Here is a 27,187-nt window from a genome sequence, read left to right as displayed (position 1 = left end):
TTGCATGAAATTCAGCTAAGGCACTTTCCTGATATTTAGTATGAGCCTCAATTTTGATGACAGACATTTTATACCAGGACATATTAAATATCCAGGAATTTCACATAATTTCTGGAACTTTTATAATACATAAAGACATAGCATAAAGAAAGCTTAATGTTATTTCCCACTTAACAATCCTTCCCATGTAATTCAACATGTCAGATAAGCCTAATTAGTTTGATATCCATCTTTTTACAAGGAGAGAGAATGAATCTTTTTCTTTTCTTTCTTTCTTTCTTTTTTTTTTGCTGAGGAAGATTCGCCTTGAGCTAGCATCTGTTGCCAGTCTTCCTCTGTTTTGTATGTGGGTTGCCACCACAGCATGGGTGCCAACGAGTGGTGTAGGTCCACCCCTGGGAACTGAACTAGGGCAACCAAAGCTGAGCACAGCAAACTTAACCACTAGGCCACGGGGCTGGCCCTGAGAACAAATCTTTTGAGATATTTCAGGGATCCTCTGTAAAATCCCAAAGTTAGCTAGAGTTCAAAAAAAGACTTCATTTAGAATCTGATTTAGGGAAGTTTGTCTAAAATATCAAAGAGATTTTAAAACACTTTCCTAACTAGATCACGGATCATTATAAAACTTAATATTTAATTATCTTGGTTTTTTTTTTTAAAGATTTTATTTTTCCCTTTTTCTCCCCAAAGCCCCCCGGTACATAGTTGCATACTTTTAGTTGTGGGTCCTTCTAGTTGTGGCATGTGGGACGCTGCCTCAGCGTGGCCTGACGAGCGGGGCCATGTCGGGTGCCCAGGATCTGAGCTGGCAAAACCCTGGGCTGCCAAAGCAGAGCGCAGGAACTTAACCACTAGGCCAGCCCCCTAATTATCTGTTTAACCAAAATGACAAAAAGATTTCAAAGACAAACACAGAAGGTTACATAGCTGCAAAATTTTAACTCTTTTAATAGAAAAGACTCAGCTTTTCTATTAAGCAAAGTAATCAAAGACCTGATAAAGACAAAACAGAGAATCTTTGTTTCCCAGGCAGACTATATTAAAAGTAAAGAAACTTTGTTTATAATTTCTTATTAAGAACAGACCAGGCGGCTGGCCCCATGGCAGAGTGGTTAAGTTTGTGCACTCCACTTCAGCAGCCCAAGGTTTCGCCAGTTCGGATTCTGGGCACAGACCTAGCACTGCTCATCAGGCCATGCTGAGGCGGCGTCCCACATAGCACAGTTACAAGGACCTGCAACTGGTATATACAACTATGTACTGGGGGACTTTGGGGAGAAGAAGAAGGAAAAAAAAGAGAGAGAGAAGATTGGCAACAGATGTTAGCTCAGGTGCCAATCTTTGAAAATAAAAGAACAGACTAATAATCTGAGAAGACTTTGTCTTTTAATAGAGAGAAAAAACAAATTGTAATTTTTCACCAGTATATTTTGATATTAAAACATTTACTTAATTAAATTCATTCCAATCTTAGCCAGCTTGACCATGCATAAAACACTTTTCTCACGGTTCCTCTTCCACAAACCTCCTATAACTTTCTTTTTATATTCAGAATTTGTTCTTCATTCTTTTCGATAACGAATTTTACTTCTGGACCAATTTACTTTCTTCACAAAAATATCTCCATTCTTTATACCTTTTTTTACAGAAAACATACATTTCCTCAGGGCATAAGTTTTATTTTAATGTGGCACAGGACACGTTTGCTAATAGAGCCAGACATCTTTTAGTTTTGCTGTAATAAGAAGCCAAAAGTAGGTAAACTTAAACTTGTTCAGCAATTAATGTTTCAGTATTTTATCCTATTTGAAAATTATCTAGATATTCAATGAATTTTCCATCATTTAACTTAACTTAGTAAAACTCTAAAATTTCAAGTTACTAAAAAGATTTTGGAAGCTATTTTCAAGTGCATATACCATAACACACAATTATTCTTAAAAAGTTTGCCTAGGGGCCAGCCCAGAGACATAATGGTTAAGGTTGTGTGCTCTGCTTCAGGGCCTAGGGTTTGTAGGTTCAGATCCCAGGCACAGACCTACATACCATTCATGAAGCCATGCCATGGCAGTGTCCCACATACAAAATAGAAGATTGGCACAGATGTTAGCTCAGGGCCAATCTTCCTCACCAAAAAAATAAATAAATAAATAAAAATAAATTCTATTGGAATTATGATTTTTAAAAAGTTCACCTAAAACCCTTTTTGTTTTACTTACATCTATTTAATTTACTTGTTCTCAGTAATTATTTTTAGATTACCTACCAAAACATCATGAGACATTAGATAAAGTCAGCCATCAATTTTTTTGGTGCTGAATTTTGTAACAGAGATAACATGAATTTGTTTGACTTTTAGTAAACCTAGGTAGAACAAAAAAAGTTTGTGACGTTAACTTGAAAAACATTTGGGTTAGTTTCTAATACGTTTTTGAGAGTATACTCAATTTATATAGCGCTAGTTAAGTTTTAAGCTGATTAAATAGAGATCTCTACAAATTAAATTTGATAATACCATCTGGAGGTAGAAAAATATCACACATTTACAACAAACGTATATATAGACAAACATACATAGGGACCACATAGCTATTGTTTTGGAATTACTGCCATGAATCAGGTACAATACTACAAAGCTCACTAGTTATAAAAGAATAGTTGGATTCAAATTTTGTTTCTTTCAGATGGAATAAATTAAAGTTATCTGCTTAGATGGCTAAAGCTTTTTTCTCTACTAATATTTGTGGAGAAGATGCTAGATTTGTGGCAAGGGTGCTTCTATAGTCATTTGCCTCTTTTTTCCTTTTTTGGTTCTTCAGTCTTAGAAATTGGTGTTGGTCTAGATAACAGTTCCCCCAGAGAAGCTGCAAGCCTTTTTGAGATAAATAAGGGAGGTTCTGGGGATGGGTGAAAGGGAACCAGTGGAATCTGAACTACCTCTAGAGTTGCATTTCCAGTTTTGCAAAGATTTGTAAGATAAGGACAGTTGCTGTCAATTCCTCAGAAACTAAATTGGGTTGTAACTTAAATGACATTATAGGCTGATCTACCCGTCCAACCACATCATCCCTAATTTGCTTCTTTCCCTCTGGGTACATAGTTTTGTGTTAAATTAAGGAAGAAGGCCTATTGGGCTGTGAATATCAGCTTCCAATTTCGCCAAATTTCTGATCATAAGTTACCAAATCCTTTCAAATATCTTGTGAGGTTTCGGCCAGGACAAACAGTCAATATTTCTGGCAGTATTCAACAACTCCATTAATTTTTAATTTTAGTTTCCCCTTGACTGTTTAAGGGAATAATGTAGCAGTTTACCAGAAAAATCTCTCAGTCTCATTAACTCTTGGAGGGGCCCATATCAGGCCCTCCTTTGAAAGTCGATATGGAGGTGTCTGTAAAGGTATTAACTTAAGAGTCTTTTGTAGTCTTTTCTTTTAGGTACCTCTTGTATCTTAATTTTTCATTAGCTTTTTGCAGTGAAACTTTCAATAAGGCTACTTTGGAATTTTGAAGCCTTTGCTTTTAAGTGGACTTCTCAAATGATCTTATCTAGTTGGAATGTTCCTTCCAATGGTCAATGTAATTCCCCTGAGGCTGGCTGCAGTTTGGTAGGACCCTAGCCACGAATAGAGTTTAACCCACATTTCTTTTCTTTTTTTTTTTTTTAAAGATTGGCACCTGAGCTAACAACTGTGGCCAATTTTTTTTTTCTGCTTTATCTTCCCATATCCCCCCAGTACATAGTTGTATATTCTTAGTTGCAGGTCCTTCTAGTTGTGGCATATGGGACACCGCCTCAACATGGCCTGAGAGCGGTGCCATGTCCGCGCCCAGGATCCGAACCCTGGGCGCCGCGGCGAAGTGTGCGAACTTAACCACTTGGCCACAGGGCCGGCCCCATTAACCCACATTTCTGTCCAGCCATATATGGCTGTAAATGGGGTGCAACCCACATTTCTCTCTGGCCATATTTTGGCCCCCAACCTGATGGTTACCAAACCAAGCTCTTAGGACATGAAACAAGCTTAGTAAGATTTTGCTCCTCTTTGTAAATATTTACACATTCTGGGACCATAGTTTTTAAGCAAGTGTGCCAGAAGGTGGCGTGCTTGAGTCTTTAGAAATTAAAGATTGCATTCAATTTGTCTGGTCCACGGTTCTCAAATCTAGTGCGCAAAAAGACAAGTTTTGGAAGCTCAAAGGAGCCCCAAAGTGTTGGCCCTAATTTTAAAATCATCTTTAGTATTATCAGTCCGCTGGGACAAAAATTCAGAAGAGGAAGGATCATAGTTCTTAAATATAAATCCCGCTGGAGTTCCTGAGGGAGGAACTTCTCAGGAACTTTTAGAATATGGAATTCCCACATTAAAGCACAGCCTGAGAAAGAGACAAAAAGAGACAAAGAGATACGAGTTGCAAGCCCCAGGTTGTTACCTATGCTTCTGACCCACTGGCTACAGCTGTTTTGACAAATGACACAAAAGACAGAATTTGAGCACTCACCAGATAGGGAGAAAACCCACAGACCCGTATCTCAAATCTAGAAGCCCTCGCAGATGGCAATCGCTGTGAGTTGGCTTGGAGACAATTGTTTCCTGGGGCGTTTACATTCTAAAGACGGTGAAATTTACAGCTTCAAAGGACAGAGAGAGAAGTGCAAGTTGAGAGAGGTCTGGATTGGCCTCAGTGAGTTTAGAATTAACAGCTTGCAGGGAAGCAAGCTTTTGAGTGTTTCATTTAGAGGCATCAAGATACCATTCAATTGTTTGGTTTGATAATTTTTTCCAACTGAGCACACAAGTGGACCAATTTAGGATTTTCGAAGGAGTCCTATTTAGGCCAGTGAAGCCTCAAATAGTCCTGAGTAAGGCAAATCCAGCAGGACAAAAGTCTACATGTTGAAAGTCCGTATTCTTTAAACATAAAGCCAGCAGGAGTCCCAGAACAGGGGCTGGCCTTCAGCAGTCCCCTTATAAAATGGACTTCCCATTTGTAAGTACTTACCAAAGAAACAAAGGCCTGACAAAGGAACAAAGCAAAGAGAAGTTCCTTAAAGCCAATAACAAAAGGATGGCCAGAACTGGTATCAAAGGACACCCAACTAAAGAGTTTGAATCTCTACCAAAGATGGGAGATTTGGGCCCAGGAGGACTCACCCCCAGGAGCTGGAGCTACTGGGAGGAGATGATAGAGCACAAAGGACTCTTTGCAGCCACCTTGCTTGTGTCTGCATGGTGGACTCTGGATCCCACTTCTGACACCACGTAATGTCAACAGATAAGGGGCATCAACTGCAAGAGAAGCAAAAAGTTTATTTGGGGGTCTCACGAATTTTAATTTGAGAGAAACACTTTTGAGTAGAAACTCAAATGTGCTCTGATTACAGGAGAGGGGCTCAGAATTTTTGTGGGAAAAAGGGAGGAAAATGAGGTAAGTTGTATTAAAGAGGAGTTCATCGGTGCTAGAGAAGCTAAGCTAGGTTTGTACTTCATAGATTGGCTTGAGATTTGGTCATCAGGCAAAAGGCTTGATTTGTACTTCATTGACTGGTTAGTGATTCAGTCATCAGCAAAGTCCAGTTTCATCAGTCCTTTCAAACAGGATATTCTTGCCCTGATTGACTTCTTGGAAAATAATGGTTTGTTCCAATTTGGAAGGTAAAGAACATAAGATGTGCAAGGCAATTGTCCTGAAATGCCCTCTCTGGCTCTATTTTAACTTGGCTCCACTCATCATCTTTTGCATTGTCAACTCAAATAATCCGTAACCAATCTATAAATCAAAATTGGGGTGAGTTTATTATGAGCCAGATTTGAGGGCCCAGGAAAGTCCTTCCACAAAAGAATGGAGCACTCCAAAGAAGTGTGGGGTGTACAGAGTGGTTATATACAGTCGAAGAGCACGTATCACATGTGATTGAAATGTCCCTTTTACAATAGTCACGAGATTGCACAGCCATTGATGGACACAGCAGGTAGCAGGTCTGTTGTCTCAAGCTGGGTGGTCAGAGGGTGGGAGCAGCAATTAATTCCTAGCCTAGGGAGAGATTCTTATCCTCAAGGAAATGCCACGTAGGGAAAGTTGCACCTATATCTTAAGAGCATTCGTTCTTGCCTTTGGGACACAGCAAATGCTTAAAGCGGATATACAATGTTTGCTCAATGGCCATGTCAGCCCCTTTTGGAAAAAACAAGTTTAGGCCAAATTTGTTTTACACCAAATGGCTTCCTCACATACTCCAATATATCCTATTGCTTGCCATTTGTTTACCAGCACAGATCCTGCATCAGACCAAGTGAATCAGAATTTTTGGGTGTGGAGCCTGGGAATCTGCATATGTACAAGATTCCCAGGGGATTTTCCACACAGTAAAGTTTGAGGCCCTCTGCATAAGCTCTCGCAGGTCATCTCAGATATGTATTCACATGATCTCCCCACTAGATTATAGGCTCTCTGAGAGAAGGGATTTATTTTGCACTTCTATTACATTTTAGCTCAGCTCTGAACACCTACTGGGCACTTAATTAAATCCCTGTGAATTGGACTGAAGTAAAGAAGTAGACAAACATAGGGCTGGTCGCTTAATCAGGTGAGAGTAAGCGAGGGGAGTGCTGTTCACAGGAGTGTCTTGCTGGGCCATCTCAGTTGTGTTGTGTTTTGAACTGCTCTATGCTCAGATTAATGCCTTAGAAATTATTTGAGGGCGAAAGATTTATACTTTTAAAAAGTGTCTTTTACGTCCCCTTGTTCCCTTTAATGCAGGTCACGTAGTAAATTCTCAATAAATGCAGATTTATAAATTGGATCCAGACACGTATATGCATTTTATAAAAACATTTATGCCAAGTTTCCTTTAAATTAATACTTTCCCATGATGTATTTTAATTGATTTGCAAGAATTCAACTAAATAATTAATCAAGACTTTGATATGCTGAAAACTGCCAGGTCCACTTGTATACCTGGCTCCTTCAGACATCTCCAGGAAGTCGTATGCAAATCACTTAGCTGTTCTCAGATGTCAACATTACCTGAGGAATTTTATTTTAAAAATACAGATTCTCAGGGGCCAGCCCAGTGGTGTAGTGGTTAAGTTCGAGCCCTCTGCTTTGGTGGCCTGGGGCTTTGCAGGTTCAGATCCTGGGCGTGGACCTACACACTGCCCATCAAGCCATGCTGTGGCAGTGTCCTATGTATAAAATAGAGGGAGATTGGCATAGATGTTAGCTCAGAGACCTATATATAAAAATATGTAGATTCTTACATTCTACAACCAGAGTCTGAGTCTGTGGATGTGGGGGTCTGGGAATCTATATTTTTAAAACATCTGTTTGAATGCTATTGTGGAATTATTTATTTTTCACTTTTTTTTTCTTTGGTGAGGAAGATTGGCCCTGAGCTAACATCCATCCCAATTTTCCTCTATTGTTTATGTGGGACGCCCACCACAGCCTGGCTTGATGATCAGTGTGTAGGTCCATGCCCAGGATCAGCACCTGTGAACCCCAGGCCACCAAAGTGGAGTGTGCAAACTTAACCCCTATGCCAGCAGGTTGGCCCCTATTGTTCACTTTTTATGGTATAGTGGTTATGATTTTTAAAATAACTTTTTAAAAAGTTTATTATTTTTTTATTGAGGTAACATTGGTTTATAACATTATATAAATTTCAGGTGTACAGCATTATATTTCGATTTCTGTGTAGACTACATCATGTTCACCACCCAAAGACTAATTACCATCCATCACCACACACATGTGCCCAGTCACCTCTTTCTCCTCCGCACCCCCCCCCACCCCCACATTCCCTCTGGTAACCACCATAAAAGAACTTTTATCTAAAGTATTGAAAGATAAAATGACATGATATCGGGGATTTGCCTTAAAATAACCCCAGCGTGGGGAGTGGCTAATAGTCAAGAAGAAGCAAGCATGTCAATAACTGTTGAAACTGAGCGATGAGTATGTAAGGGTACAGTATACTAGTCCCTCTACTTATCCATATGTTTGAAATTTTCCAGAATTAAAGGTTTAGGGAAAAATAAGCCTTCTCTGGTGATTCTAATGCAGCAGCCTATGAAACTATGTTCAAGATTCATTGGAATAACCCCTTTGAAGCCAATTTCCACTCTCTCAGCATGATCCTACAGGAAGCTTGTTGATCAAGAACCCTTCCTACTGCCCTTTATTGTTCTGCTTTGCAAGGACAGGCAGAGCTGTTCGTGTAACAAAGTAGAGACAAATAAGGGGTTATTTGCAATTAACAGATATCTCCCTGGAATTTAAACTTTGACTACAGAACCTTGACTGTCCTCTCTCCTCCTTCTGATAAGTGACGAGACAGTAGACTGACGTGCCTGTTTCCCAGGTAATCAGTAACCTGGAGAAGAAATCTAGAGACTGAATGTGGACGGATTGCAATACTGATTCTTGTGATTTCAGAATGATGAAAGCCTCTCTCTTTCTGGCCTCAAATTCCTTCAGTCTTTTATGGGAGCTACTTTAGAAGACAAAACTATAAAGAAAAGCAAGCGTAGGGGCCGGCCTGGTGGCATAGTGGCTAAGCTTGTGCGCGCTGCTTCGGCGGCCCGGTGTTCACAGGTTCGGATCCTGGGTGCAGACCTCCACAGTGCTCGTCAAGCCACGCTGTGGTGACGTCCCACATGGAAGAACTAGAAGGACGTACAGCTGGGATATACAACTATCCTATGTACCATGTACTATCCTATGTCCTGGGGCTTTGGGGAGAAAAAAAAAGAGGAAGATTGGCAACAGACGTTAGCTCAGGGCCAATCTTCCTCACCAAAAAGCATGAAAAAAAAAAAAGGAAAGAAGAGAAAAGCAAGTGTGTGATTATTAAAAAAGATAGGATAATGGCTACCGCCATGCAGCAGGAGAAGTTATGATGGGAGGGACACATGGAGGGCTTCTGGGGCCTGACAATGTTCTTTTTTTTTTAACCTGCCTGGCAGCAACACAGGATTTCATTTTACAGTCATTTATTAAACTTTACAACTAGTTTTATGCACTGTGTGTGTATTATATTACACAATTCTTTAAAAATTAAAAAAGAAATGCTTCAGAACTTGAGAAAGGGCTAGAAATGAGACCAAAATCTGATTCCCTGAAATTTAAAGTTAGGGACTGAGCTTTGGAAAAACTCGCAGAATTGAAAATGGGGAGAGGCGGGAGGGTTTCAAGCACTTTCAGAAAGTGAGTTCCACAGAACGCCCGTTCTGCAGGATGTCATGTGAATGAATAAGCTGGGAAATGCCGGGTTAAATATTCAATCCACAAAAAAATATGAAGAGCCTTACAGGTCAGACAGTGTTCCGAACACCATGAACTCGATGGACCAGTCATTGTATGAAGTGACATAGCTTAACTTGCTACTGTGTTGTGAATGTTGAAAAGGTGGGACAGACTCTTCAGTGTTCCTCAAATTTATCAGCTCCGGGTGTCTCGGACCCAGTTAACGTGCCGCCTCAGATTCGCTCAGCTTCACCTCTCTCCCAGCCCCTTGGCCCCTTGTCCATGGAAAGCCTGGATGCTACTGCGGCCTGGGTCAGCCTCATCCCCGAGCACTGGTGGCTGTCTCGGCCTGTCCTGGAGTAAGTCTGGGCTCCGGCAGAGCCGCCATTGTGCCCGGTGCGGCGGAGGCAGCGGCAGCTCCAGCACCCACGCCCAGTCCAAGCGGACCTCGGAGGCGCTGCTCCTCCCACCCCCTGCAGAGGCAACTGAGGGGGCGCCACCTAGCGTCCGCAGCAGCTGCCCGAAGGGGCCAAGTTATGCAACCTGGAAGGGCAAGGATTCTTTCATTCTAAAGCTCTGGGAGGCAAACTCCAGTCGCGAGAGACAGGAGCTGCAAGAAGCCAGCAGACAGAGCCCTCTCCCTCCTTCCCTCTGATGAGCTGCTTTGAGTCCTGCTGTGTTCTTTACAACATGTTAGAAACATCTCACAGGACTGAGCACGCAGCTGGGTCTCTGGGTGGAGCTGTGGCCGGCTCAGTGATGTGACACTTTGTGTTTGCTCCCTGGCTTCCCGTTCCTTCACGCAGCCTCCCCGGGACTGTCCTAGACTAAAGCACTGAGGCTTTGCAAAATTCAGGCTCTGTTTTCTGGAGAACCAGAGAACAAGGCACTGAACCCGTTTCTTGAGGATCATTTCAGGGCCAGTTTTCTAAGGAGCTGTCATTGGGCAATGCTGGTTTAAAGAACTTCTTTGGTGGGACAGAAGCCCAGCCTTGCCATCACCGTTTACCCCCTGTCGCACACTTTCTATCAGGCCTTCTTTCCGTCCACTCTGAACTTTCCCGAAAAAGAAGCCAAATGAAACCCCAACTCCCTCAGTAATCACAGGAAGAGAGCGCTGTGCATTTATTAAAACAACATATATCACAAACTCAGTTACCAGCCCCTACGTCAGGGATGGGCATGGAAATACAGTACGTTATCTCCTTCTAGGCCTGTGAGTGCTACTCACCCTCCCACTGAGGGAAGGAAGTGGGTGGCTGTCAACCTGGCTTCCTTCCCCTCTTCCTAACAATCTGCAGTCACACAATGACCAGGCATTATCGTACAAAAGTTCCTTTACAAAAAGCACCAAATTGGCGTACATATACAAGTATATACAAAAATCACATTTTAAAAATGTACAAAATATTCCATTTTGCACCAACATAGAAAAATGTCCTGTGTGGTTGTTTCAAGCACGTTTCCCATTCTGGTTGAGTGACTGCTGGACACAGCAGTGGGGGTCCTACTGCTAGTCCCCGCTCTCTGAGCAGAGAGAAGACACACCTTCCCATTGCCCCGCCAGGGGCCCTGACCCCTCCCACCCTGGGCCTGTCACGGAGGCAGCTGGGCCCATCCCCACCCTCCCCAGTCTCTCTGCATGTCGAGGGTCTCTCCCTCTTCCAGCTCCTTACTGGTGTCCTGAAAGAAAAAGATGAAGAAACATGAGGTGAGACAGGGACTCAGGGCATCCAGGGCTCACCAAGCTGCCATGATAAAATTTCAAACTCCAGTTCCTGCCTGGCCTCTTCCCATTTTTTTAAAATTGAAGTATAGTTGACATAGAGTATTGTGTCAGTTCCAGGTGTACAATATAGTGATTCGACATTTATATACATTACGAAAGGGTCACCACGCAAGTCTAGTAACCATCTGTCACCATACAAAGTTACTACAATGTTATTGACTATATTCTCCATGCCGTGCATTCCGTCCCCAGGACCTATTTTGTAGCTGGAAGTTTGTACCTCTTAATCCTTTCACCTGTTTCACCCATCCCTCCACTCCCCTCCCCTGTGGTAACGACCAGTATGTTCTTTGTATCTATGAATGTGTTTCTATTTTATTTTGTTTGTTTGTTTTGGTTTTTAGATTCCATATATAAGTGAAATCACACAGTATTTGTCTTTCTCTGTCTGACATTTCACTTAGCGTAATACTCTCTATGTCCATCCATGTTGTTACAGACGGCAAGATTTCATTCTTTTTTATGGCTGGGTAATAGTCCAACCTCTTCCTTTTTAAATCAAATTAGAATTTGGTTGCCAAAACACTATGGATCTCACATCCAATACAAAACTCCAAGACTACCCTGTATTTTTCAGCTGGATTGGAATTTAGTTCCAATAATAACTGGGCTTGAAAAATAATAACATTAGCAAACGTATTAACTAGCAAACATAACCTCCCTATGTGTCAGACACCGTGTTAGATGAATATCTAATTTACTGCCCACCATAACCTTTTGAGGTCAGACTATTATGCCCTCATGCACAGATGAGTAACCCAAGACTCAGAAAAGTTGTGAATTGCCCAAGATCACTCCACTAGCCCGTGGTAAAGTTGTGATTCAGAATCTAGGCTTTTAACTATACTCTGCCAGGTTGGCAAACGCACATTCCTACAGGGGCTAGCAGATGACATGAATGGGCAAAGCAGGCAGGCTGACAGTGGTGGGGCTGGGCAAACTGGGAAGCGCATGACCCATCCACAGAGGGCAGCCACTGCCCAGCACCAGCTCTCTGGGACTAGGGAGAAGGGCAAGCCCAACATTGTTAGCTCTTTCTAAATTTTCACAAGAAGGTGGAAATCCAGATTCTGAGTTGAAATCTCCTTTAATAAGAACTCCTTAAAAAAACTCCTAATTTTAAAAAGGTTGGCAACTAATTAAAAAAATGTTAAACATTGTGCTGGCCAAACAAAATACTTCGGTGGGCTGAGCCTGGCTCATGAGTGCCCTTGCTTTTACAATAATGTCAATACAGTTACAAATGTCAATACAGTTATGCTGTATCGCTTTCCATTTAGGAAGGTCATTTAGACATAAACTGGGAGCTTTTTATTATGAATAGTTTGGAGTTTTTTTCTCTAAGGGTAAAAGGAACAGGACTTTACCATTAAAAGGTTTAAAACCACATAGTGGGAACATGAGCCCATATTGGCATCATCCCCAGTGTCCAGCACAGCACTTTGCACACAGTCTGCGTTTCACGTTGTTGTGGAATAAACGAATGAATGAATGAATGAATGAATGAATGGAGGTAGGTGAACTTCTTACCTTCTTCCTTCCCCTCTGTGGACTCTTCCTCTTCCTGATCTTCTTCTTCAAAGAACTCTTCCTCTTCCTCATCTGTATGTGACAAAGAACAATTGTGTTTTAGAATGGGGCCGGTTTCTCAGAGGAGCTGCTCCAAGCAGAACCAGGCAAGAGACAGCACTTATCCAAACTCCTTCCCATGCCCCGTTGGGGTCAAAGGGCCATACAGTGACATCAGTGGCCTGGGAGATGATGGGCTTGCCAAACCCAAGCTGCACAGAGGCTGGCTTCCTCCTCCTTCCTGCCCACACCCCTCCAAGGGAGAGAGGGTCAAGATGCTCCTTTGTTCCAGTAGCAGCAGCAGCTTCTATCCCCTGATCTACCCGTGACGAGAGAGGACTTTGGGGAAGCACGCTTTGTGCCTCTCTACATTTCTCAGACAGATAAACATCACCTGGGGAGAATGGGACAAAAAGTCCTGATTCTCAGGGATCAGAGTCCTTGTCCTGAAGCAAGTTGCTCAGCCTTTGAAATCTGCTTGCCTAGCACTCCCTGTCCAGTTTTCCTCATTCCTCAGCCTACAGAGGGGTGGATATGGGGTGGGGGTGGAGCGCTTCTGGGGCCACCTGCTGATTAGCTCTCTGAAACTGAGCCCCAGACAGAGTGACTGAGCTGCAACCTGTGTCCTCACTTTCCCGTCCTGGGATATCATCTGTAAGCTCTACTATCAGGGAACATCCCTGACGGGGTCACCACAGAGTCAGAGCATTTGTCAAGAGTGTCTGGGGAGAGGCTTAAAAGAATTATTGCCTCCAAAATGACAGCCAAAATTCCAGCCACGTAGCTGGGATCTGTGCGTAATCCAGAATTTTGTTGTTTAATCGTTATCACAATTAACCACTCTCAGTGGCATTTGCTGAAGACCTACTATGCCAAGTATTGAGCTAAGCTGTACACACTGGTCTCATATAATCCTCACAAGGCTCTTGTGAGCCAGGGGGCCCTTGATGGAATCCGTGTGGGCTACTTATAAGCTGCGTGGCCTCTAGCAAATCGAACACCTTCCTTTGGCTTTATTTCCTCAACTACAAAATGGAGAAGACAACAGAAACTACCTCATCAATTTGTTGCAGTAAATGATAGAATTTATGTCAAGGGCTCAGTGGCTGAGACATAGAAAGTGCTCAAGAAATGGTAGCTGTTGGTACTTTCCCTATTTAGCTATGAGGAAACTGAGGCTCAGGGAGATGACAGAAGGCAGCGTAGGTCTTCACAATGTCCTATCGTTCACACAGTGTGGTCCGCTCGTGAATATCTTAGCTTAGGGAGGGTGACAGTGGAACAGATAATCTACAGCAATGCAAACCCCCCAGTCTGTTGGCTTTGGGATGCATTTTGTCTTTAGCTATGAATGGGGTATATCTGGGGTTCTGAGAACAGATTCAACACCAGATTCTGCAAGCTTGCAGGAGAGCCAAAACAAGAGGCGCCAAGAAGCTTTTCTCTTTCTCATGCTGGTCTGCTTACAATTCTTCCCTGTTCCGGGGTGCCCTCACCCCCTCAGCTGGTCGTTGGAGCAACATCTCTCAGACCAACATTCAGCAAAACCAGATCCTCCCTCTCCTTCTCTGTCGCTAAATAGTTACCTTTCAACTGTGTGACCTCCAGCAAATTATTAACATCTTTGCTCTTCACCTGGCTTCCTCATTTTCCCTTATTATTGTTATGGTTATATTATTACAGGTAATCTATGAAAGAGTAATTACAAACAGAAATGAGGATATAATAAAGATAAATTAAGGTGCCTGAGTATCATAGATAGTAGCATTAAGGAGCTGAAGCTAAGACTAGCTCTAGGCAATAACTAGTATATATCTAGTACCTTACAAACTCTTCTGTATTGCTATCTTATTTGTTGCAACAGCACCATGAGGTGGTCGTTATTAGCAGGCCCATTATTAACCTAATTTTTAAAGTTAGAAAATGAAGCTCAGAGAGATGGAAAGGCTCACCAAAAGTCACGCAGATAACAAGTGGTGGAACCGGGATTTGAACTTAGGCCTGCCCCTCTCCACTTGCCATGCTCTTTCTACTGCCCCAAGACTCCTTCCTGCAGTGGATCCGTACATAATTTATTGAGCAATGATTATGTACCAGGCACTGTGCTAGGCTGGGTCCATCCAGAAGTTAGCTGTATGAGTTTGACTGATATCTGGGCATCTTTGCTAATGTGTCTGCCTCCCCGTGGGGCTCAGTCGGAAGGAAGCCGATTTCCAGGGGTCGAGGAGGGGAAACAGATAAGTGACACAACCACCTCCTTTACCTGTCCCAAAGTCGATGGCCCTGAGGGTATCTGCTATGTGCTCTAAGTCCAAAGTAAAGTAGTCCATGTTTTCAAAGCCCTGCTCTGTCTTCCCCAGCTGGCAACCCTTGGAAGCTTCCACAATGCTGTGGGGGAGAAAAAGAGAGAGAGAGAGAGAGAGGCAGGGTGAGATCCCCACAGCTCAGTGAAGGAAGAGGGTATCTTAGCTCCAACTCACACCAGTGCACATGCTTGTGCCCACACCCAGATCTTACACCTGGAAGCTCTCCCTGGAGAGGTGGAATATTTCCTCTCCAGTAACAGCAGAATAGATGGTCCAAGAAAGCAGGGGATGCAAAGGTCAGGAAAGATAGCCTGAGACCAGACCTTCCCAGCAGATCTCATGCAAAGGGGGAGGCCCAGTGGAGAAAGCAAGAGGCCCAGGGGGGAGCTCAGGCCTTGGATCTTAGCCCTGGAGAGACACTGACCTTTTGATGAGTTTCTTGGCACTCTGTGGGGGAGAGAGAGAGCAAAGGGTTAGGATTGCAGGAGGGGAGCCCCAGGAAATCAGCAAAACCAGTGACCGGGGGCCACAGATGGGTGCTTGGTGCCAGGCCCTAGCCCAGTTGTGACCTGCTCCCCGCCCTGAGCTGACCAGAACCTGGATCTTTCCCTCCGTCCTCGTCCGCACAGGTCTTGGTCTTCACTCTAGGACCCTCCCATCATCCTGGCAGGAAGCTTGGATTCTAGGGGTGTCAGTCTAAACACCCTTAAACCCTGACATCTCCAAGATGAGAATCATATTCTAATCACCTTTTTATACCCAACATCTACCTAAAGCCTAGACCACAGTATGTACTTAGGAAATTTTTATTGAACTGAACTGTGAAATTTTTTTTTTGAGGAAGATTAGCCCTGAGCTAACATCTGCTGCAAATCCTCCTCTTTTTGCTGAGGAAGACTAACCCTGAGCTAACATCCGTGCCCACCTTCCTCTACTTTATATGTGGGACGCCTACCACAGCATGGCTTGCCAAGCAGTGCCATGTCTGCACCCAGGATCTGAACCAGTGAACCCCGGGCCGCCGAAGCGGAACGTGCAAACTTAACTGCTGTGCCACCAGGCCAGCCCCATGAACTGTGAAATCTTATATCTGGTCCCTTCCTGTCTCCCCCAACAAGCTCTCCTAGGGCAGGGCTGTGTCTTGTTCATCTCTGTGTCTCCACCTCAGTGGCTGGCCTGCAGTAGGTACTCAATTAATAGTCTCTACATGGACATTGCATTTTGCAGCTTCCAAAGCTATTTTACAAACATCCTCTTATCTGATCCTCATAAAGTCAGTTAAGAAGAAAGAAGGTAGGTGTGTAACATGCCCATTTTACAGATGAGGAAACTGAGGCTCAGAGAGATTTAAATTGACTTGCCCAAGAGCACATAGGTGATCAATGATGGAGCACAACTTGAACCTTAGACAGAGCTGTTGAGTTGAATTGACTCTGCCCACACCTTCCTAGTCCTGCTCACCAAGAGGAAGATGGCTCCACCAGGCTCATCCAAGGACTGGATGGCTGTCTCCACCAGCTTAGTGGACTTGTCCAGTTGCTCCCGGTACTGCTGGATGAGGGCCTCAATGAAGCTGAGCTTCTCCTCCTGCTCCTGCGTGATCCGCTGCAGCAACTCGCTCTTCTTCTCGTCCAGAATGGCATACAGTGCATCGAACTTCCGGCTCAGCTCTTCCTTCACCTGGCGACTGTTCTCCTGGGGACAGAAATCTTGGAGTCAGATCCTGTGGGATCCTCCTCCCTATCCCCAACACTTCCTTCCCAGGATGGGTGTGCTAGGAATACAGACTCTAAAGCTGGAAGAGATCTTACTACACCCCCATTTTACAGAAGACGAAATGTAGGCTGAGCGAGAAGAAAGCACGTGCTAAAGTTTCATAGTTACTTAGTACACCAGTGACATTTGGAGGCTGGCGTCATGGAGAAAGCTACCCTCTCCCTCTAAAATAGAGACTCTAGGGGCCAGCCTGGTGATGTAGTGGTTAAATTGGCGCGCTCCACTTCTGTGTCCCGGGATTCACAGGTTTGGATCCTGGGTGCGGTCATGGCACCACTTATCAAGCCATGTGGGGGCAGGCGTCCCACATATAAAGTAGAGGAAGATGGGCATGGATGTTAGCTCAGGGCCAGTCTTCCTCAGCAAAATGAGGAGGATTGGCGGCAGATATTAGCTCAGAGCTAATCTTCCTCAAAAAAAAAAAAAAGAGAGAGAGAGAGAGAAAGAGACTCTAGGGTCAGATGGGGTGATATATTCTGGGCCTCCTGTGTGTCCCCAAGACACACTCTTCCCCCTATTTTAGGACCAAGACTGGATTCAGAAAGCTCTGCATCATTTGGTCCCAGCAGAGGTGAAGAAGCAGCTCCTCCCCCAGTGGCCTCCTCTTTGAGGGTCCCTTTTCTCTAACACAGATGCTACATCTTCGTGTCCTTACCTGTAAGACGGGTATAATAGTGGCGTCTCATCACACTGAGGTCTCTAAGACCCTCTATCAGCCTGGGGGCCCCCAGGGGTGGAAACAATGTCCTCCTACCTTCCTTTGAACCTATCTTTCACACAACTCTTTGTCTCCCAGACATGTGATGGTCCCTCCCCCCATCACATCTCCAGGTCCCGCCTCCAAGTAGAGATGGAAAATCCTGGATGCTTCTGCAAGGATAGGAAAGTTTCCTTCTGCCTCTACAGTCAAGCTACTCGAAGTGTGGTCCATGGACCAGCAACTTGGCAAACGCTGGGAGCTTGTTAGAAAGGCAGAATCTCCTGGCTCATTCCAGAACTACTGAATCAGAACTTGAATTTTAACAAGACCCCAGGGTGATTTGAGAAGCCTTGGTCTACAGCACCCTGGAGAACAATGCTCTAAAAACTACTAGTGCTGAATAAATGCTGGGAATTATTGGTGGGACACTCCCTGAAGTCAGGGCTGGGTGTGTCGCTCACAACCCCATCCCCAGCACCTTTGGCAGGGCCTGACACACAGCTGTGCTCTGGAAGCATTTGTTGAGTGAGTGGATGAGTGGATTAGTCAGTCCCTCCCCCACCATCCCTGCCTGAACACTCCAGGCTCCAGGCCCCAACCTTTAGTTACATCCCATGGGTGAGCCTTCACCCCAGAGACCGGGCCACACTGGGAGGCTTCGAAGCCCCAGGCAGAGCTATTCTTCCTCTCACCTTTGTCACTCGACAGGAGTCCTCCAGCTGAGTGATGATGGTCTGCACACGGTCGTTCCCCGCCACCAGCATGGAGATACAGTTACTCAGCTCAGTCTAGACAGGAGGGGTGGGGAATCAGGAGAGGAGAGACAGAAATAGTCTCAGGGCCTGCCCTCTTGGGAGTGGCAGCAAAATGGCAACCTCACTCCCCTCTCTGCTAGAAAGAGCCCCTTTCTGAGGTGCAGCTCAGGTCCAGAGCAGAGAATATCAGAGAGATAGTGCATCTCTTATTTTACAGATAAGGCCCAGAGAGGGGAAATGAGCTGCCCAAAATACACAGCAATGTACTAGCAGAGGAGGGCTTGTTTCTAGGAAAGAAGGGTTGCAGAAAACAAATAGAGCTGGAGAGTTCTAGAAGAGAGAGACCAAGAGAAGAGAGGGAGGTAGGGAGGAAAGAATACGGAATGAGGGACCACAGCCTACTGCCTGGACAGGATGGCAGGGCTGCCACAGGCCCAGGAGCCCAGGGAGAGGGCTCCCAGCTGCCTCCTGCTGCAGGGGAGTTTGAAGACTTGGAGGGGTGACCGACACAGGAAGAGGCATCTGGGGCCCAAAGCACACTGGGATGTAGAAGTCGTGGCCTGAGAGAACCCTGGTGGCCTGGCCCTGGGGTCTGGTCTCTCCCCTCTGGCCACACCCAGGTGTTCTCAAGTGGCTCTAAGTATAACCCATGAGCTCAGCCACCTCCCCCAGGAAGGCAAGGGCTGCTGTCCCCGCAGCCTAGGAAGTCCCTCCAGAGGGACTATTCCTGAAAGGCCGGCTCAGCAGATCTACGGGGATCAAATCCACATCCTGAATCATTGGGTCGTGCCTAGCAGGCCCAGGCTGGGGTTGGAAGTGGCTTGGGCCAGTACCTTTTGTCCCTGGAAGACGCTCTGCAGCGGGGCCACCTCGCAGGCCTGGTGGGCGCCAAACACCTTGCACATGGAGCACGTGGGCACCTCACACGTAAGGCAGTAGATGTTGATTTTCTCATCTTCATGCTCCTTGCACATGGGGTGGCTGCCCTTCTGCAGGGGCCGACTGAAGCGGAGAAGAGTCATAAGTCATGGGCTAGGGGTCCCTGGTCCCTGTGTCCTCCCCCAGCTCCAGGAGACCACCCCAGATCTATGACCTGAGCTCTTAGTGGTTAGCGGTCCCCAATTCTTTTCTTTTCATCCTCTGGGGACCCAGGACCAGGGAAGCCAATGACACCAAGGCTGTCCCCACATCCTAGGACTCAAACTCCATGGATGGAATTGGCCTTAGGCCCTGCCAGTGCAGGACATGGGAAGGGTTGTAGAATCTCAGAGTCACAGCTGGAGGCAATCTCTAGAAGAGGAAACTGGGCCCCAGAGAGGTGAATTGACTTGCCCAAGGTCACCCAGCAAGTCAGGGCAAGGGAGGCTCAAGTTCATTTGCTCTAATTATAGTCCCCATAGCTCCTGGATACTGCAGGTCGGGCTCTGGGCAAAGCAAGTTATACTCGTGGCCACACTGAATTCTATATTTAATCCACCAGACTGTAACCTCCATCAAAGCAGGGAAACTTGCCTGTTCTCTTCACCCCTGGATCTGCAGTGTACAGTGCCCGGCATCGAGGAGGTGGTAATTAAATACAGGTAGAAAGGAAAAACCAGTAAGCACGCCATGACGGTGCCTGAGGCTCAGGGAAGGATGCAGTGTGTGTGCCCCGAGTCACACAACTAGAACATGGGCAGCCCAGGGCTGTCCAACAGCCCAGCATGAGCCTGGAATCCTAGTCCAGAGATTCTTCCCAGGGTCCAGAGTCTCTTCCTTTTCTTTCTTCCGAAATGCGCATTCTTAGAACGCCTTTCTCCCCTCGTCTCTCTGCGCTGAGCGTCTCTGGGATGCTACCTGTGCACCTCTCAGGGCATCGGTCACTTCCTACCCGAGATTCAGTTTTTTGAGTCTAGGTCTTCCCTCAGCCAGACTATACACTTATTTAGAGCCAACACCATGTCTACACCACCTCTGATTTCCCACCCCCAACACAGCAGGCATCTCTAAATGTCAAATCGTGACTGTCCCCATCAATGTTAACCCCCCATCTTCAAATAGCCTTGCATGACTGATCATTTCAACTTCTTAAATAAGCCCCTTTCCAGACTTTTATTTTTGTATCTTTTAGCCCAGGGCCACCCCCACCCCATGCTGGCAGGGGTCACCCTTTTTCACCTGTCTCTATCACCTGGGAAGGGAGCTCTGGGATGGCAGTAGGTGCAGAGGTGAGGCAAGATCCTGAAGGTCTGGTGCCCGTGCTCACTGCCATCCCAGATGCCCATCCTCCCAAGCCCAGGCATCAGCATCTGGGTTCAAATCCAGATTGTTCTGCCACTTATTTTGTGACCTTGGACAAGTGATTTCACCTCTCTGAGCCTTGGTTTCATCCCAGAGCTAGTGGGATCATGGCAGGAGTTGTCTGTAATGAATGTGTAGGCCCTGGCACAGAGCAGACCCTCAATAAAGGGAAGCTATCGCTGTCATTCAACTCCGTGGAAAGGCCTTGAAGGGTTCAAATACAACATTCTCTTCAAAGGTCAACAGTGGGTGGGCTAATATTTTTGTGCAATATTGACTTTATTACTATTATAGTGATCAACAATATATTTTGTATTTTTGTAGTGTTCAAACTCCAGCAAGATGAGAGGCAATAGCAGGTGAAATGTTCACCATAGAGTCAGTCACACAGGCTCCCTCTCAGCTTCACCACGTTCAACTGACTAGCCTTGGACAAATCTCTAACCCTCTCTGAGCCTCCGTTTCCTCATCGTAAAATGAGGGTAAGAATGCCTTAGAGGATTACGGTGAGAATTAAACAAGGGACAACACATGGAAAATACTTAGCACAGTGCCTGCACATAGTAGGTGCTCAATAAATATTTGACATTTTTAATGTTTCCAACCAAAATCCTATTTGATAGTCACAATAAATCTTACTGTCCCCTTCTGCAGACAGGGGAAATGAAGGCCCAAAGACTTACCCAAGATCCTACAATGCATTAGTAACAGAGTCAGACCAGCAAACACGGTTCCCCAGGTCAGGCTCCTTCTGGCTAGGACTGGTCTGTTGCCTTTCCTTGGGCAGGACACTGCCTGCAGGCAGGCACTTGGTGGAGGTTTTGGACCTTAAGAACTGTGAGGTCAGCAGCTTGGAAGACTTGTCAGGATGTCCTGATATGTAAAGATCTCCCTGGTAGCTGTGTCTCTTTCCAGTTGGAGGCCCAACGCTGCACCATGTCCACCACTCACAAATTCCGCCTGAGTCTGAGCTGCTATTTTGCAAACAGGGAGACTTGGAGCTAAATCTACTGGGCTCGTTCCCAGCGATTCCACTTTCCAGACCTTGGGTAGCTGACTTCACTTCTTTGAGCCTCAGCTTCCTCATTGGTGACATGGGAATGATAAAAGTCATGCCTGGCCCACAGGACTGTGTGAAGCAGCAGGAGGAAGCGTTCCTGGGGCCCAGGGGGCCCGGGGTGCCCAGGGCTGTGCCTTGGAGCACGTGGGAGGATAGCCGTTGCTATCACTAGAGAAACTGGCTGTGGTCTCACTGGGCACTTTCTCTGCTTATCAGGGCCACTTTGCTGGCCTCAGTCCTCTCTCCTTCTCATAACTCATCTTTCCCTGGTTTCTGTGTCAGTATCTCCAGGGAGGGCAGCCTAATATCTGGGCCCCTTCCCATTCACAGAGTGACACTGAGAGCCAGGGCTGGAGGACAGAGATGAGCCTCTGTTCCTGCCTGAGGAAGAGGGGGCTGGCTCTCTGGACTGGCTAGTGTTTCTTGTCCAGCTAGGGCCCTGGATCCCAAGCAGGTGAAGGAGGAAGGAGCCTGGGAAAGCTGGGCACGGAACAGCAGGGGAGGGACGATGGGCTCCCAGCAGCCGGGCGAACTGACCTGGAGCACTCCTGCTTGTAGATGTCGATGATGTTCTCCACCAGCAGGTTCCTCTGCAGGCCGTACACTCCGTGACGATCCATGATCACCTCATGGCGGCACGAGGGACAGCGGAAACGGCCTCCAGACACGGACACTGAGCCACTTCGGTTGGTCCAGTAGGGATTTGCAGCCTGCGGGTGGCAAGGGCAGAGGTGAGACCTGGGGTCCCTCCTCAGACGCCCCCTTTCTAATCTCTGGCTGTCCTTCCCCCTCCTTACCCCAACCACTCTTTTTTTTTTTTTTTAATTTTATTTTTTCCTTTTTCTCCCCAAAGCCCCCCGGTACATAGTTGTGTATTCTTCGTTGTGGGTTCTTCTAGTTGTGGCATGTGGGACGCTGCCTCAGCGTGGTCTGATGATCAGTGCCATGTCCGCGCCCAGGATTCGAACTGACGAAACACTGGGCCGCCTGCAGCGGAGCGCGCGAACTTAACCACTCGGCCACGGGGCCAGCCCCTAACCAACCACTCTTTTTTTAAAAAGATTTTATTTTTCCTTTTTCTCCCCAAAGGCCCCCGGTACATAGTTGTATATTTTTAGTTGTGGGTCCATTCTAGTTGTGGCATGTGGGATGCTTCCTCAGCATGGCTTGATGAGCAGTGCCATTTCCATGCTCAGGATCCGAAATAAACCACTCGGCCACAGGGCCGGCCCCATCCCAACCATTCTTGTCAAATCACACAACCTGGAGCTGCCCATCCTGAGATGAGAGCCAGCTCAGTTACAAAGGGAGCGCCTGAGAAGCAACTAAGCAATCAACAGGTTTGGGAGTCAGCAGACCTAAGTTCAAGTCACCGTTCTTCTCTGAATGACTTCGGGCAAGCAACCTTAACTCTCCAAGCCTCAGTTTGCCCATTCATGAAATGAGCATTATACTTAGAGCCAGCTCCTGGGGCTGCTACTTTAAAGATAAAATAGCGAGAGGCCATTTTGTAAAATGCTTCTGGGGAAACTTGAGTCCTGCCTCCCAGCCGGGACCTCCATTCCCATTCCTTTCTTAGGAAGATGGAGACCCTCCTGCCCCGTATTACAGGGAACAGCCTCAAAAGGGAAGATCCCTCAACTGCCCTGTCCCTCCCAGCCACCGTCCTCCTAAAGCTCTGGGGCCCCTGCCACCATGGAGCTGGCTCCAACCCTGGGGTCTGGTTTCTCTCTCCTCTGCCTGCTTCTCCCACTTATCGCTTGAGGCATTTGACTCCTGATTGGAGAGTCAACCGTGGTGCTCAGGGTGTGGGTGAGGCGGGGAGGGGAAACATGCGTCATGGAGAAGGAATGAGGCAGCCAGAGCCGCCTCCCTAGCCCCCCTCAGCCCTGTCCTGAGGCCGTGGCAGGGGGTCACTTCGGAGAGGGAAAAACCAGCCCTGGTTTGGAAGGATCCTGGGCTAGGAGAGAAGGGCTTTCATCATGGGAAAACTGAATAGCCACCTGGGGCCCTGGAACTAGGCCATGCCCGGCACTGACCTGAAAGATGTCATTGGCACACTTCCGGCAGAGGTTGTGCTGACAGGGCAAGATGACCACTGGCTTGGTAAACATCTCCAGGCAGATGGGACAGATCAGCTGCTTCTCTAGGTTCTCCATGGGGTTCCCATCCTGGATCAGGCTTGACTTATAATCCATATTGTCGGGAGATGTGGGCCTCTACCTGGCTGCCTCCTTCACTCGCCTCGCTCTAAGCAGACCTGGGGTCTTGCCTGTGTCACAAAACACCCACCCAGAGCTTCTTTGCCTTCTTCTCCTGGCGCCTGAATTCTGTCTTTGGCTGAGGCCCCTCTGATATTTATAGCTGGACCCTGGTCACATGAGCCCCAGGAGGGGACCAGCTGAGCATTCCGATGCCAAGCGGCTGGCGGCTGGCGGGGCTTGAGTTTCCCCCAGGCCTGAAAGCTCCGCCCTCTCAAATCACATGAAGGGATGAGCAATCGCTGTTCCCCTGGGACGGGGGTCGTAAACAAGAACAGCCTGTCCGTGGGCAGGCTTGAGGGAGGACTGGCCACCCAGAGTTTCCTCCAGAAATTAGTCTCCTCCCATACCAGGCTGGTAAGCCAGGGATGAAACCCAGCAAGTGGGCCACTGGGATTTGTGGAGTTAATCGTCAGTGCCCTCTCACTGACCTAAATCAGGTCCACCCCCTCTGGAGTCCTGGGCAGCCCCCAAGATGAGGGGTCAGGCCAGCCCCTCTCTCTGAGCTCATCCCTGAGCACAGCACGTTGCTGGAGACCTTGAGACCCCCACCCCGTCAAGGCCATCTCTCCGTCCTTTGGCCACTAACTGTATTTTAATGCTGAAAGGGCTCCCTTGAGACATGGTCCAGTGCCCTCATTGTATAGATTTTGACACTGAGGTTTAGAAGGAAAAGACCTTATCCAAAGTCACTTAGAAAGTAAGTGGCAAAGCCAGGAATCTTATTCATTCATTGGAAATTTTTCTCAGTACTGTCTATACATCAGACGCCAAGGTGACAGGTAGATGAGTCCTCCTTTTCCCTGCCCTGAGATTCCTACAGTCTCGGGGGGGAGAGAGACAGAAATAACTATTATGTAATGCCTACCTAGGCACTTAGAAGTTATCCACATGCTCTCCTCTGCCCTCTGTACAAACTTGAATTTTTCTCCGTGTCCTTCCGGACATCTTCCCTGTTGGCAGGTAGCATTGGAGTAGTTCCAAGTTATTTTTTAGGTAGAATCTCATGCAAAGGGACATTGGGGCCATCAGTACAAGGCGCTGGGGTGAGAGTGGGAGGAGTGACATCAGGCCTCAGGATGAGCCTAAGAGGCTATAGAATGTATGGGAGGAGTGTCCAGCATCTCAAGAAAGAGCCGTGGCAGGAGGGTAGGTTTCATCACCTCAGCCTGGAGAAGAGTTGATGGTTGGAGAAGACTTAGTGAGTAGTGAGGGCAGAGGAGCCAACCTTGGGACGGGGAAGAAATGGGAGGGAGAAGGGGAAGAAGGGGAACCAGTCAGAGAAAGAGGAGGTGGCATGGAGGACAAGGGGCTGGGGGATTTCAAGGAGAGGGTGGCCCCCCTAAATGTGAATGGCTAGTTTTGCCGAGCATTTACCATGTGCTACACACTGCACCAAGCACATCATGCATTGCTTCATTTCAACATCTCAACAGCCAACGACATAAGAACAACTATATCTCCATTCTGCGGATGAGGAAACTCAGGCACAGAGTGAAATAACGTGTATGAGGTCATACAGCTTGCAAGATGTGGCTCTAGGACATGAACTCAGATATGCTTGACTCAGGAGCCCAAAATCCTTATGTCTCTGTTGAACTGCAGGTCAACACTGGCAGGCCAGCCAAGGGTTGGAAGAGGATGAGGGTTGAAAAGAAGCCATCCCTTCTTCCTCGCCCACATGTCCTCTGTTTAGTTTCAGGCATCAGGCAGCGTTGTTCTCCTGGAAGGCGGGCCTCTCCACTGCCACAGGAGACAAAGCCTTAAACCTATCACCAGAATTCCATCCTCCTTTGCCTAAGTGACTAGTTATGGCCAAGGAGACCCAAGGGCTGGTGGAGGTGGGCTACAGAGAAAGGATTTCTTTCCTGATAAAAAGAGAAATTCAAGAAGAAAGCTTCATTCTTGCCCTTGAATGGGCTTGTGAGAGAGGAGGGTAGCTATCTTGCAACCAAGAGTGGACAAGACCGAGGAAGAAATCCACCTCTGAGAATGGCAAAGAGGAGCTATAGAAAGCACCTGGGTCATTGATGCCATCATTGTGCTGCCAATTTACCCACCACTGGAACTGCCCACCTCTTGACTACTTAAGATGTGAGAATACTGTTACTTGCAGCGGAGAGCACTCTATGTACGTCCATGATTCCAACTTCTATATGCCAATGATCCTCAATCTCTAACTCTATTTCAGACCTCTGTCTCCCTTAAGCTAAAGATTTGTTGGAAGCCTCTACTGGGATGTTCCAATAATACCCGAAACTCGTCATACCCCAAACAGAACACCCCATCTTTCCCTGCACCTAACTCCCCCTTCTGTTTTCCTTGTCTCACGTCTCAGTGAACAGCACTACCATTCACCCATTTGCACAGACCAGGAAGCTCAGAGCCATCCTTGGGCTCCCCCTTCCTCCCATTGACCACTCAACCAATCTCAGCATCAAGCATGGGTCCACCTTTCATCTCACTTGTCATCTTACCATCATCTGTTTGTGAGTCTGATTCTCTCTCTGGATTTTGAAGACTTTGAGGGCAAAGACTGTCTCTATTCATCTCTGTACCCCCCATATCTGACACATAGTAGGAACTCAACAAATATTTCTTAAATGAGTGAACAAGTGGATGAGTGAGTTAAATATGGAAGCAGCAGGTCACTGTCAAAGTTGGGGGAGATTAAGGTCCTTGAGCAAGTTTTTTTTTTTAGCTGAGACAGTGCAGCCAGTGGAGAGAAAGTAGTGGAATATTGTGGGTGAGGTGTTGATGGAGTAAATTCTAAAGACTTGGGGAGGAGAAGGACACTCCAACCTTTGAGTTGGGAGGATAGGAGAGAGAGGAAAGGATGGAGGTGAGAATCAGAGGTGTAGGGGTTGGAGAGAAATGTGCTCATATTGATGACCTTGATTAAGAGAGAGTTGAGGTCAACTTCTGAAGCTGAGGCAGGGGGAGCATACTGTGAGCAGGTAGTGGACCAGCCAGTGTGAAACACAGGAGGAAGTGCCCTAGAGAGGGGTGGAAGGACTGTCTGGGAGCAGAAGAGCCTCGCTGATATTTCCCAGCACTGATTTGCCATTTGCAAGGAGCCATTCACATGGTTCTGTTGACTGTCTCCGGCCATGCTTGGCAGTCCAGGTGCAAAAGCCAAGCAAATGGACAGTGGGATCGACTCCAGCCTGGGTGTTGGCAAGCCCAGCACTGCTGAAAGTCAAGGGATAAGGGAGGGAAATTCCCACATGGGCCGTGCTGGCCATCAAAACATGTCTTGTCATTTAATCCTCATAACAGTTCTGCAAGGAAGATATTCTGATCTCCGTTTTCCCCAGGAGGAAATGAGATTCAGAGAGTTAATTGGCTTGGCCAAAGTCACACAGCCCCAAGAGGCAGAGCTGAGCTGGGGTTCACATCCAAGGCAGCCTGACTCCTAAACATATGTTCCTCGCACTGA

At 46.6% G+C, this 27,187-nt stretch overlaps 1 protein-coding gene across 2 annotated transcripts; it reads right to left on the bottom strand.

Annotated features, from left to right (window-relative positions):
• Nucleotides 1–10,353: 10,353 nt before the first annotated feature.
• On the bottom strand, nt 10,354–23,923 carry TRIM63 (tripartite motif containing 63). Of its 2 annotated transcripts, XM_005607323.4 has the most exons (9): nt 23,527–23,923; nt 22,025–22,197; nt 18,981–19,149; nt 18,085–18,180; nt 16,378–16,611; nt 15,341–15,363; nt 14,874–14,998; nt 12,572–12,643; nt 10,354–10,935 (listed from the first exon to the last, which is right to left on the bottom strand). In XM_005607323.4, exons 1-9 carry the CDS (start codon nt 23,683–23,685, stop codon nt 10,925–10,927), a joined length of 1,062 nt encoding a protein of 353 aa, XP_005607380.2. In that variant the 5' UTR covers nt 23,686–23,923; the 3' UTR covers nt 10,354–10,924. The 2 variants fall into 2 exon arrangements, 1 of the variants encoding a protein (XP_005607380.2); XR_011432432.1 differs by lacking the exon at nt 14,874–14,998 and having other exon boundaries at nt 23,527–23,822.
• Nucleotides 23,924–27,187: the final 3,264 nt, after the last annotated feature.

The sequence above is a fragment of the Equus caballus genome, chromosome 2 (assembly GCF_041296265.1).
Source record: "Equus caballus isolate H_3958 breed thoroughbred chromosome 2, TB-T2T, whole genome shotgun sequence".
Classification (NCBI taxonomy): domain Eukaryota; kingdom Metazoa; phylum Chordata; class Mammalia; order Perissodactyla; family Equidae; genus Equus; species Equus caballus.
The sequence above is the reverse complement of the archived record's forward strand: the minus strand, read 5'-3'. Positions and strand labels throughout refer to the sequence as shown.